Source organism: Mytilus trossulus, chromosome 1, assembly GCF_036588685.1.
Source record: "Mytilus trossulus isolate FHL-02 chromosome 1, PNRI_Mtr1.1.1.hap1, whole genome shotgun sequence".
Classification (NCBI taxonomy): Eukaryota; Metazoa; Mollusca; class Bivalvia; order Mytilida; family Mytilidae; genus Mytilus; species Mytilus trossulus.
Window position 1 is genome coordinate 96,590,024 of NC_086373.1, and position 14,247 is coordinate 96,604,270.

Consider the following 14,247-nt stretch of genomic DNA (forward strand, 5'->3'; position numbering starts at 1 on the left):
ATGATAACATTGAAAATTGACATTGGGAATGTGTCAAAGAAGACAACAACCCGACCAAAGAGCGGTCAACAGCCAAAAGCCACCAATGGGTCTTCATTCAGCGTAGTGATAAAATCCAGTACAATGAGATTGGATTTAGCTGGTCCCCAAACAAGCAAAGCCCATACCGCAAAGTCAGCTACTGATGTATAAAATGTGCCACAATATATTCAATCGTGAAAGCTATATAAAAGTACAACAATGAACGAAAAACAACTATATGTAACGCTGTAACAAACTATTATCAATAAATTACAGGCTTCTGAATTAGGACAGGCTCATACATGGGTTGAACATGTTAGCGAGATCCCAACCTAACCTGGGACAGTGGTGTTACAGTACAACACAGTTCAGTGTTGGGTTAATTGTAACATTAACCTATCATGTTTGTTTGAGTTGCTCATCAAATTTTGTAAATATTGCGGAGCTATATATTTAACTTTCATAAAAGTGGGAGGTTTGACTAGCTATAAAACGCTATTAAACCAGGTTTAACCTTTAATTTAATTATTTCCTTCTGATATGCGTTGTCGGGATAATAACCCAGTTGTTTTCGATTTAGTCAGTTTTGTATGTCCTCTATGGAATTGTTTGTATCACACCATCTCTTGATCAGGTAGTTTCAAAATAAATTTGAACCTGGCTTTTGTTGCTGATAGAATTGATGTCAATCATTTGGAAAAAGGTTTCATGGATCACTTGGAAGACCCAGAAACATAACGTTATTTGTAAAATCTTTTATGTAGTTTATGTATCTAGGAAGCTGCATTGTTAATAAAAGCTATATGTAACTAAAGGGGTCTTTCAAGTGTATCGGCACTTGAAAAACCATAAATCCATATATATATATGAAAATCATAAATCCATATCTATATATACGAGTCTAAATTGAAAACTACGTTCAGACCAACGAAATTTGTTTTACATGCACACGTATGAAAATTGCGTTTTTTATCAAACGCAATCATAGGTTTGAACGTAGTTTTCAATTTAGACTAATTTATATTTTTTCGTTTGGGCTTGTATCATATTTTCCCTCCGGTTTATATAATCCATTCATCCTATATTGAGTCTTAAAACTCAAGAGTCTATCTAAAAATGAGGGTACTTTTTTCTAAAAATGAGAGTTCTTTTATATGGCCTTCCAAATACCGTTTTGATCCCTAACATCACTGAAGAGACATTTATTGTCGAAATCCGGATCTGGTTTACTAAAAAAATATTGATACCGTACGTTTGTGGCATAACATCGTGGCCACAAGTTAAAAACAAAATTGGTTTCTGTTTAGTATTAAATTTATATTAAGATCCCGGATTCCATTTTGTTACATCTCGTGATCAATTTTATTTGGCAATCGCCAATGGCAGTCAGCAGGGTTAAAGAACATTATGTAGAAAAGTAAACGCAAAACAATACGCACAATCAAATTCAGTTCAAGAAGCCCAGTGGTCGTGTGGTCTAGCGCACCGTCTACAGTCCTGATGTTTAGACGAGTTGTATATACATTATGTACACAGCCATGTATTACCATCACTGCTGTTGATTCGATGGATAAATCTGTTGTAGAGTTGTCACTGGCTCAGACGTACTTATGAATATGATTATTTCTGTGACTGCATCTTTAGTTACCTTAATTTGTAGGATCCTTTACTATAGATCATATAGCTGATCTGTTAAAATAACATCTACATGCCTTATATATCATGTACTGTAGTACGACGTTAGATTAAAACTGACGTGGAAAGAAAACACCCGGCCACCGAAAGCTTTTTTTTTTGAAGCCCAGATGGTCGTTTGGTCTAGCGCGCCGGTTACAGTGCAGGCGATTTTGTGTCACGATATCTCAGTAGCATGAGTTCGAATCCCGGAGAGGGAAGAACAAAAAATGTCTGAAAACAAATTTACAGATCAAACATTGTTGGGTTGATGTTTAGACGAGTTGTATATACATAATGGTTATTAGTATTGTTCGGGTTGCTGCCATACTTGCGTATACCACGTATACCACATATTTTTCATTCAATAGAACAATTATGACTTTACAAAAACCGAGGGTGACCTTTGGTACATCTTGAGGTTAAAAAGATTCTTTATTAACAATGTCGTCGTATGATGTATGTATTTATTAAAAAAAAAACATCAATTGAACAACATAATACAATATTAAATTGATTTAACCACACCACTAAGGCTTCATTGCGAATCTTGCTTAGCTTATACAACATGAATTTACCCACGTTTTTATGTGTTGTATTCTTTGACAATTGGTACATGAATTGGTACTTTTGACTTTAAAAAAAAGTTTTATACGAAAATAATTCATTCAGTAAAATTTTCTATGGAATACTTTACAAAATGTAACTACGAATTGTATGTTTTACAATATTCAAATTCTACAAAATAACATGCATACGAAGTAAATACTACACAAGCTAGCTACAGTCATCACATGTTCATATTGATGCTTATATATGCAGTATATTGAAAAACCAATTAGTATCCATGAACAAAAATACGTTTACCTGGTTAAACGTATGTGTATGTGGCAATGGAGAATATTTGACATCTGATCGTATTTTTATGTCGATATTTTTTAGTTGAACGGCAGATTACTAAAATTTGGAACCTGTGACATCGCCAATTATAAATGTATTAAAGTTACAATACACCATTAGATTATATGGGCGCAGCCATTTTTTTTTAGCATAACATGAAATTCAGAATTAAGAGTATGTCTAATCCTTATTCGTTGATATGTGCGCCCGTTATTTTTTATTATTAGAGACTTCGTGCATTTTGCATTATATCATAAGTCAAACAAACTATGTTCCTAAACCCTAACGAATGAGATGTCTTTTCAACGCAAGGATGAGACACCGTATTTGTAAGGGCAAAATTGATAGGCATGGGAAATATGTACAAAATACGTTAAGAAAAGCAACGCGAACCTACATTTATTGGACCAACAAATACTGTCTGAATAACTATTCTGTAATTCTAGCAAGGTTTCGTGAAAACAATCAACTTTCTAAACTCTGAATCTCTAAAAAGGCTATCATTGTCGCCTATGCGGAAATTAATTGTTTATTTTAAATTTTAAAGTCTGTCATATAAGTCTGATTTTCATACACACTATAAGTGATTTTTATATCTCATGTCACTTGTTACGGATACATATTTTGTATCTTTAGACGACACATAAACGTATATCAATCCTAAGAAACATCTATAAAATAACATAGTTTACTAACTTCCATTAACCACAACATTAGAAATATCATTTTAAATAATAACAATGAACTGTCGTGGTTACAAGTTTTTTTTTTTTAAGTCCATCTTTAATAAGAAATAATAATACTTCTTCTACTATATAAATATGTATATAAAAAAGTAAGAAGGTGTGGTACGATTCCACCCAAAAAGACATATAAGCAACCGTTACGACCAATAAAAGAACACATGACGTATTCAAACAACTACAGACCACAGTACGGCTTTTAAGGATCAAAACCCATACCATAAAGTAAACAACAAAATACACGTGATACAAAAAAATACGACAGCTAATAGCAATCAATTACAAAAATTTATAACAGATGGCAATAACTGGTCTACATGATGCTTTTTTTTCGAGAAAGGATAACAAAAATGATGTGGGGTTTAACATATTGAGGAGCATTCAACCTTATTGTTGAAAAGCGGTGTTCGGTTTATAAACTTGTGTCGGCCTTCATTGAATTCAGAATTTGCAAGACATTGTACCGTATTAAGAATTGAAAATATTCATGTAAATAAACATGTAATTTGTGTTATGATTCAATGAATGCTTAATGCTTGTCTCATCATTTGTTCTTTAAATATCAGTTCTGATGCCGCCAATTTTGTTTATCAAAAGCAACATTCGTTGAGTATTGCAATATACCAATTTTTATTATGATAATTACGATTCTACCGCCGTAATATGGTCGCTTCTAATATTGCAATGAAATAACGAGACATGATCTAGAAGACAAATTATACTTTCTCTAGACATTGCCATGAGTCTTTAGAATAATATTATGAACATAAAAACTCTGTCATGAAAATTGGTCGAGGTAAACAATACAAATACATATGGCGATAATGAACTATAACCATCTTAAAAATGTCATGTAGAAGGTAGATAAACTACAACACATAAGTACAATTACAATATGAGGTACTGTAGAACGGCCTTTGTTAGATTGACACTTCTTCTCTGGACAATTTAAATGAGGTAGAAAAGTGTTCCAGAACGCCATTTTGCGTGGTTTAAAGTTTTTGAACTCTTTTACCGTTATGTTATTGCCGGTGAGAAATAGTCTGTTAAATACTCTAGTATTACTTTTATAATGTGGAAGATGTCTCACACCATCTGCTGTAAGTTTCCTGTAATAAATACCAAAATCTGTATTAGTTTCTTGTAAATGCTTTAAGAAAATGACAAGATTTCCTTCTGCCGGAGTTTTAGTCAATTGCAATTTTTAAAATATAAACAGTAAATAATGTGGTTGAAAAAATACCTTAGATAAGGATATATCACATTTTTTAATCATTCATTTTAAAGATATAATTATTAAATATAATATCTATAAAAGTTGTAATATGACAACTCATTAATACGGTTAACATTGTAACTATCTGCTTAGTTAGAAGACTAGAAAATAATATCACAACTTTTACTAAAAATAAAACCGCTGTTGGAGGACAATAGATCCCCTGGTCTCCCACCAATGAAGGAGCTAATGCTTCTGAATTGAAATCATGTGTATATATTTAGTATTGAATTCCAGTTATCAATAGAATAGAGTTGATATCAGAATAAACTCAATCTGGCAGTTTACAGTATGGTTACTGTGAACAGAGATAAACGAATGGCATATTATGACAAAACATATCGAGAGGTACATGTATCTGGCTCGATATTTTAAAATATATATTATATATATATATTTATGAATTACCTAGACAGAACAGTAATAATATTCAACTGACTATTATCGAACTTAAGGTTATCTTACCCGTATCTAACAAAGTTTCCCCATAATGTCATCATCAATCGGCTCGCTACCTTATCAGTCTCGCTATAATTATAATGTTTATGTCCAACAAAAGGTACTCCGAAAAGGTAAAAAAGATCTCTCCCATGAGGAACACCTATGTATACAAGACATTCAATTGAATAATTCAATTACAAAAAAGTCTTTTGTTAATATTGCTAAATGCGTTCATTTGTACTGTATTCCATCACTTAATATTGTCATTTCAGTTGTAGTTTTAACATTTCCATGTGAGCGGAATATTTGCCTACCATAAAACCAGGTAAAACCGACCATTTTCTTCTTTAATTGTCCTGTACCAAGTCAGGAATATGGCAGTTGTTATCAAATAATCTATTTATGTTGTTTAGTTTTTCTGTTGTTATGTTAATTTACTTCTAAAGGTGATGTTTTTCTCTCGGTTTTGTCGATTTAATGATATTGAACAACGGTATACTACTGTTGCCTTTAATATATAGAAATGACATGGAATAATGCATTGTGTTTAACTGTAAACACCTTTAAGGTTTTGTCTCTTGAACTCTTCATTCAAAGGTAATTAGTAAATGTATCCATAAGCAATGCAAACTGTTTGTTTATGTGTATTTTTATTTGAACTTGTAACTCTTTTTATTCTAGCGCCACTGACGAGTCTAATGTAGTTGAATAGAGCGTCTGCGTACCAAATCAGTAGCCTGGTATTTTAACGAATTATTTCATTAATCAAATATTCAGTCGAGAAAAAATATCATCGGGTTTAAAGTATTTGTATGTGTCAAATGAGTAGAGAACATGTTCAAGCACACAAGAAATCGAAATATACCATCTTTTTGCAATTATGTCTAAATTGGAACAACCTATCATGAAAATAACATTTATATAATACTAGTAATAGAGTTACCTAACCACTCTGGTCCTTGTGCTAATTCAGAAACATGATCAAAACTAAATAGAAATAGGTTGTTGGTAAAGTTGGATAACATATTGGCCAGTTTAATCATTGGTGCAACAAATACAAAATCACTCTCCATCTAGAAAGAAAGAAAGACAAAATTGAAATAAAATGAAACAAAATGCTTACACATTATCCCTCATATATTTGACTAATATAAAAGTTTGATTTAATGAAGACACAACCAATAAATCCGACGGAGTAAGATACAACTGAGAAAAAACCCCACACTTTATACAGTTATTTTTCTCTACCTTTGGTTTGATCTTGTCTGGTTTTATTATAAAAGCAGGTGTGTCTGCCTGTCCTCAAGGAGCACATACAATTATTCCGGTTTGTAGTTGTAGTTGGATTCGTATAACACTTTCATTAATATTTTTATGAAATGTAATGCCAACTGGTTTTTTCTTTCTTTTATTTCAATCCCTTGTTGTGTCGCCAGATTTGAGCCTCCATTAGATATGACTTAACATCTAGAAAAAGAGTTCAAGTGTTTAAGAAACGAATAATTTGCTCTTATTTAACTTATCAATTGAGCTTTTTACTTCATGTTCTCCGAACTTCAGCTATTTCTATAAATGACGTGTGTTGGTATTTTGTACATCCAACATCCAATGTTCATGTATTTATATTTATATTTATGTGTCTGACTGTTCTGGTTTTGGTTGAATAATGTGTTATGTCTGATCTGAGTCCAAATATTTATAAAATTTCTATTCCTTAACATCATTGTCATGAAAATCTTTGGACGAGTATTTTGTGAATAATTGTATTAATATTTTTATGAAATCAGGTGTGTCTGCCTGTCCTCAAGGAGCACATACAATTATTCCGGTTTGTAGTTGTAGTTGGATTCGTATAACAATTTCTAAGTTCGCGATTGCAAGTAAGTTACATAAGGGGGTCACTGGTTTTTTTATATATCCTATGGTGTTTGTCGTTGATGAAATATATGTTCGTTGCTGTTTTGCAGTTTACATATTGTGTCGACTATTATATATTTTGATTGTTTCTCTGTGATGAATTTTCCTGCGTGTGTTTGTTCTGTATTTCTATCGAGTAGTGTCATTTTAGCGGTATCTTTTGACAGTCATAAAGCGGGAGGTTTGGCTATCGATTAAACCACGTTCAACCAACAAAGTTTTAATTCACTTCAAGTTTCCTGTTGTTCGTTTTTTCCCCTCAATTTTAGTTTGAAAGCCGGATTTGTTTTGTTTTGACCTTTGAATAATTGTATACTACTGTTGTTTAAATTTAAAAGTTAGGATTTTTTTCCCAGATGTTAAGTGTTCAGGCAGGTTTGTTGTTTGGCACATAGATGAAGTTGGCTTTCTGTTTAGATTCAGTATTTTATATAGGTTCACACGTTTCTACACATTAAGACATATCGGTTTCTCGAATGTTAATGTTTGACCAATACTGGTGAATGGAAATGAATCTAAAAAATATACATAAATAGATAACATAAATAAATATATAAAATTGTATTTGTTTTCTTTACAGGACATAAAAAAGGCATGAAGGGGTTTCTTATTGAATAAGATGATTAGTGCGTGTATTCTCTTTTAAGATTGCACGGTAGTATTCACTGGCCTGTAGGGATAATGATAGCCCTTTTCAAAATTTCAATACTTTATGCACTGCCCATAATTCTACATACGCAATTAACTGAAGTACTTTCAGTAGAATATTCAACTTTTCCATTTTCACCTGTATGTAAAATTATTTCATATATTTCTCCACCTGATACATCCCTCAGTTTGGGAAAGTATGTTAAAAGGATATTGTCTGTTTTTCCAACCACACATTTCAGATAAATTCACTTAAGTATGGTTCACAAAAGAGCAACCTAAATTCCGGAATGTAAATATTACCGTGAAACCTAAAACAACAAGAATGCAATAGTATGCCTTTTAAAAATTGGAATGCACTGTTGCACATGAAATTGTAATTGTTTATTAAGTATTTGGATTTATTTAGCAGAGTAAAATACGTATCGAGCTACATAATAATAAGTATATACCTCAATATACCGTTTCACTGTTTTGTATTCTTCTTTAATATCATGCTCCCATTGTCCATACTCGTGTAGTATTATATCTAAAAAATATATACATTAGAATCAGTCATTATTGATCCTATGGACCAACATACATAGATATCAAACCAATTTTACTACATGTTTAGCCCAATGATTGTTCATATTCACCCATATCGGTATTCATTTGCTTACTTTCAGTTTTGCCTTATGTATTTTATTTGATACATTTGTAGTTAATAAGATTTTTTGTTGGATATTTGTTATTTGTCAGTATAGTGGTTTTGTTCGACTTTTTATGTTTACATTTATGTTATTTGCAACAATTATTATGAACTACGTTGTACATAACCTTCATACAATCAAACTTACCATCTGACGATTATATTGGCATACGTATATAATTATCACTAAAGTAAAGATTAAATTTTTGATCTGTTTTAAAAGTTCTGGTTCTCCTCTGCATTTTAGAAATATAAAGATATTTACAGGGATAAATACGAAAATACAGATGAGATTTGTCAAACTGGTATTGTTCTACAAGAATACATATCTAAAGGTTTGCGATGCCATTTGCTTATAGAAAAGCCTAACATGTAATAAGTCAATAGCATCATTCATATATTACTTTAATGTTTGTTGAGTCATATGTATCTTCAAAACTGAAGTTAAAATGCATGAGATGTTCACACCAGATAGAGATGACAAACAAAACACATTTTTTTTTATTTTGCCAAGTTTACCAATTATAAACAAAGCGACGAAGTTTCTCTACATGGTATTCCAAATACGATTAAACAACGTGCATTACTTAGTCATGATGAAAATTCCAAAATTATGTATTTTATTTTCTATTATCAATTAGAATGAATGTTGAATGCAATTATGTTTCAAAAATACCGGTTGAGAGGTTAACAAATATTTAGAGCTGTAAAGAGAGGGACATTGTTTACGTCGAAATCGGATTTTTTTTGCAAATACCCCTTTTAAGCATGATATAATTTATAATTGTTGATTAAGGGGGTATCTTAATTAAACTATGACTTAAATAGATTTTCCCCTTTTAATTTGCGTAAAGTTTGAAAAAGGATTTACTTTGACTTGTTTACAAAACATATAAAAGAAATCTAGAAATTGGAACCACACAGTTTACATGAATACTTTAGTTGGATATAAAAACCAATAAACACTGAAAAGCTTAATCCTCCTAACTTAGAGTATGTGATTTAAAAACACGCTCAGCTGAATTTTAAGAGTTAACTCCCTTAGATGTTGTGTACCCCCTTAATTCCATCGAATGTTCTAAATATTTATTTTGACCTCAGAAATTTTATTGTAATCATGTATCATAATATGCAGTTTCTACTCGGATGTACAGTTACTGAACGTATATCTTCTTATTTTTACGTCGATAATGCGTTTCCGTTGAGTTTTATATGTGACGTCATTTAAAAATACAGATTCACGGAATTTTTACGTCAATCATTCCAAATTCAATAATGATGGTTGTTATCATAATATTTCATTTGGTATAGTGTAGGAGTTGCAGAATATAAAGGAAACCCAGAATTTGTGCTGTTAGAATAGAAATAATTCACCTGGTTGTACACAGTGTATTCTACATATAGGTTGCACTTTGTAAATACAGCTATCCTCAATACACGCCTCTTTTGGGGATGTCTTGAATATTCATAGAAAATTAATTTTGTTTACATACTGGTTCCCAGTTATGCTCTCTGCGTTCCATCTCACAGAGACATTATCTGGGAATGTTACCAGTGAATAAACACGTGCATATTGTTTACATTATAATCTGTGGTAACCTTTCATTCGAGGTAGGGGTAGTTAAGAAAATGAGTGTTAATTTAAACTGTGAGGGGGCATATAAACGTTGAAAATATGCCGCACAGCCCTATATTTTGACCTTTGAAAAAATTGTGGTGCATATGAACTTTCAATTCTAGGATAAGATTTTATTCAAAACTTTATAGTAAAAGTGGTACAGTTTTACCCGTAAAAGGATTTCCTATGGGAAATTGCATTGTCAATATTTACAGAAATATAACCTATACAATGATATTTGCTAGCTAACCTGCAAAATACACCGGCATATTAAATTCCCTTATTACAAATACACTGCCAGAAAAAAGAAAATCTCAATAAATGTACATAGAAATTGGTTTAAATAAAATACCATGTCTGTCATTGAATCAAAGTATAGCATTATTACACAAGGTTGAACTGCATCAATAAAAAGCCCGTAAAATTTCTGTCTACTGTATATAAAGCGTTTCCAGAAATATAGTGTGCGAATAACCATTACATTATACTTTTACAACCGCAGGGTTGATACCGATGTTGGATGCTATATTATTACACGAAGGTCCAACATATTTATTGCAAAATTGGTAAAGTATTGGCTAATTTTAATAAACAAAATTCTGTATGACTGTTTTCAGTTCATTAAATGATGTAATTTTACTGAAATCGATGTTTTATTCTGTGTTTATCTTACATGGTCTTTGAAGTACGATTTTAACAGCAATAATGAACAACAAGACAAGATTTACAAATAATTTCGATGTGTCGATCCGTCCTTGCCTCCTTTATTGATGATTTTTGTTATGCCCTGCATTTTCAGTTTTTCTATGATTTCAGAGTTTTATTTACTTTGTAGTTTTTACATTATTTAAATACATATGACGTTCAGAAGATATAGCAGAGTAAACTAATTTACAAAAATCCAGGGCTTTTTTTAGTGGTACCAAATATTAATTATTAAAACTTGCTCTACCTTTCACATCGCAGACATCTTTAAACAAAGGGATAAAAAGTCCTTTCATAAGAGTCCTAAAAAAAATGTCCTCTTCAATTTGCTGTAGACCATCATATATTTCCTTTGTCATTGGGATATCTTTCAAGTCAGACTCGATGAAAATCTCCTGTACTGTTGATATATGATCCCAAACTGTAATAAGAAGGATAAATACCTGAAATTCCACAGATTGTTGGGAACTGGTGTGGGCTCAAATCTTTTAAAACTTCATGAAATATACGTTCTTCAAATGTGTTTACTTTGTAATGATGCAGTAGTGACTCAGCTGTAAGACAAAATTACAGCTAATGTACAAACAGATCAAAATACAAAATTGGCTATAAATTACATAGGTTTACACGTTTGTATGTTCTTTTTTTTGTACTTTTCTTTTCCTTAATTGGTTTGTTTTTAAGAGTTCTTTCACAAGTGTGTGGCTGTATTTCTTACAACACAAATATGTCCTAAGTCAGGAATCTGATGTACAGTAGTTGTCGTTTGTTTATGTAATATATACGTGTTTCTCGTTTCTCGTTTTGTTTCTATAGATTAGACCGTTGGTTTTCCCGTTTGAATGGTTTTACACTAGTAATTTTGGGGCCTTTTTAGCTTTTTGTTCGGTGTGAGCCAAGGCTCCGTGTTGAAGGCCGTACTTTAACCTATAATGGTTTACTTTTTAAATTGTTATTTGGATGAAGAGTTGTCTCATTGACACTCACACCACATCTTCCTATATCTATCTATTTAAAAACCCAACCTGATATGTCCCGTATACGTTAAGGATTTTGTAATATGCCGTGAAATTGATTCTATCGTAGTATTTGTAATAATTCATAATAAAACTTTAAAACATTTAATTTGAGTATGTGAAGTGTAAATTGCGTAAGTTTATACCAAATATGTATAATTGACGGATGCATGGCATTATTTTCCGTCTGTGAGCCTCTGATGTTCTTCAGTGTTATGTATAGCTTTTAACCATGTCACATAGAAACACGTGTTATAATAACGTTTTTAATGTTCTAATTCGGAATAAAAACGTCGTATATACCCGGCAGTTTCCTAAATATTAGTATACTGACACCTCTAGTGTTATCCAATCACAAAACTCGACACATTTGCAATCCGTAATATACAATTTCTTTTACCTGTTACTTGTATATGACACTCAATGGGGTAGACATAGGTAACACACGTCTACAGTTTGATGTTAACACGTTCAGAGGCGGATCCAGCCATTTTAAAAAGGGGATGTTCCAAACCCATGACAAAAGGGGGGGGGTTCAATTACATGTCCCCATTCAAATGCATTGATCGTCCAAAAAAGGGGGGAGTTCCAACCCCCGGAACCTCCCTCTGGATCCGCACCTGACGTTCGTATACAGATATCATAAACTGGTCACCAACTTTGAATGAATATGTTTTCCCTTCAGGAGCACCTGAGATCACCCCCAGTTTTTGATGGGGTTCGTATTGCTTATAAGTCTTAAGTTTTCTATGTTGTGTCTTGTGTACTATTGTTTTTCTGTTTGTCTTTTTCGTTTTTAGCCATGGCGTTGTCAGTTCATTTGTCATCTATGAGTTTGAATGTCACTCTGGTATCCGTCGCTTCTCTTCATGTTTTCGAAAGTTATCAAAATCAAAACATAGCAAGAATATAAAATCAATTTACGAATTGAAGAGTGAATAAAGCTAAATAAGACAAAACAAAATGCAAAACTAAAGGAACAGCAAATATCATACTGTTAGTGTAGATTGACGTATACTCGTACCATACATGAAGTTAATGTCTGATTAACTCCTGGAAATAGTCATTAGTCAAGATACCGTCAACATGTACGATAATATCGTCTGTAAGATGTGGTATGATTGTTAATGAGACGCCTTTCCACAAGAGACCAAATGACATAGATATTAACAACTTTATTGTCACCGTTCGTCCTTCAACAATGAGGACAGATGATACCGCATAGTCAACTATAAAAGGCACCGAAATGACAAATTTAAAACAATCCAAACGAGAAAATTAACGGCCTGATTTTATAAGAGAAATGCATTCATTACCGTGTTCTGATCCTTCGTCTCTGGTAAACGACAAAAGATATGATTCCCCATTCAACTGTCCTCTATTGAAACTTTGCAACGGCCTTTCTAGTAGAAAATGTTTGTCAACAACAGCTGGAAACGAAATAAAACTGGCTGGATTGTGCTGAAAAAAATATACAGTCGTAATAAAATGGGATTTTTTTCTAGATAAAACTGTATAATTTGGATGATGTTAATATAATCAAGAATTTGATAAAGAACACTCTAGGTTTAATTAATATTGCATATATCACTGATCAATATATTTGTAAGATCCATGATCATATACTGCTTTGAGTAGTAATTTGTCAGCTATAATCAAGCTAAATGCAAGGAAATGAGGTGACATAGTTGTCATTAGATTTATTCATTAACGACATTAGAAGGTTACAGTTCGTTAAGTAACACTTGTTTAAAGGAAGTTTATGTCATTACATTGTCTGTAGCAGCTATAAAGTATACGTGAACCTACTACTACAGCCAATACGAAGAAAACTATAGTTTCCAAAGAACTGAAAAGGTTATTCACACTTTCGGTTGAAGTGGAGTTCAGTACAAACCAAGGACATACGATTGTCATCTTTTTATCTCAGTTTTGAACTAAGCTTTATTAAATTAGAATAAGCACTGCATGTCCATGTCTTAAAAGTACTTATTCGACTGTTGAAAACCAATAGATGCTGACTTGTTTGAAATACCATTGAACCGTTCTGGACTGATATAAACTTTTTCAAGCAAATCTTGGAACTGTACTGAAGTTATAACAATACAATATTGAAAACAAAAACAAACTCTTTTAGGGACATCAGCTGTAAAATTCATGTTCGCCTATTTGACTGATTTGCATCATACTAGCTCGTATATTCAAAATACGAAATGTGTAAAATGAACATTTCACAATGCATGGACTCGATAATATGTATTACCATTAAATGTTGTTTTTTTTGTCTATACACGTTCTTTTTAACCATCGAGATGATCTCCGAAGACTGCCGACGGTCATATAATTCGATATATTCAGACAGTGACCACGTACAATTCGAATTTTCTTAGTCTGTTTGATTTCGTATTCAAGATTTAAAAAAAGTAAAAACAATTCACCAAATCACCTGTATAGGAATGATTCTTTTGTAGATAATTAATCAAATAAATGATAAATGGTTCATCCTTGTTTCAGTTTCAATGTTTACATTGTTTTCCTTTTTAACAGCTGATCATAAATTCATGCGTTTCCCGTGTCCAGCTGAGAGTTTAATTAAA

General features: G+C 32.1%; 1 protein-coding gene across 1 annotated transcript in view; it reads right to left on the bottom strand.

Moving 5' to 3' along the window:
* Positions 1 to 2,179: 2,179 nt before the first annotated feature.
* The window catches only part of LOC134692080 (fatty acyl-CoA hydrolase precursor, medium chain-like), a 37,745-nt gene continuing 25,677 nt past the window's right edge, over positions 2,180 to 14,247 (bottom strand). The window contains exons 6-11 of the mRNA XM_063552449.1: positions 12,967 to 13,111; positions 11,078 to 11,188; positions 8,073 to 8,149; positions 5,999 to 6,128; positions 5,080 to 5,215; positions 2,180 to 4,447 (exon numbers count right to left, since the gene is read on the bottom strand). Of these exons, the coding sequence (XP_063408519.1) occupies positions 4,168 to 4,447; positions 5,080 to 5,215; positions 5,999 to 6,128; positions 8,073 to 8,149; positions 11,078 to 11,188; positions 12,967 to 13,111 (879 nt within the window). The 3' untranslated portion in view covers positions 2,180 to 4,167. The remainder of the gene's footprint in view (positions 4,448 to 5,079; positions 5,216 to 5,998; positions 6,129 to 8,072; positions 8,150 to 11,077; positions 11,189 to 12,966; positions 13,112 to 14,247) is intronic.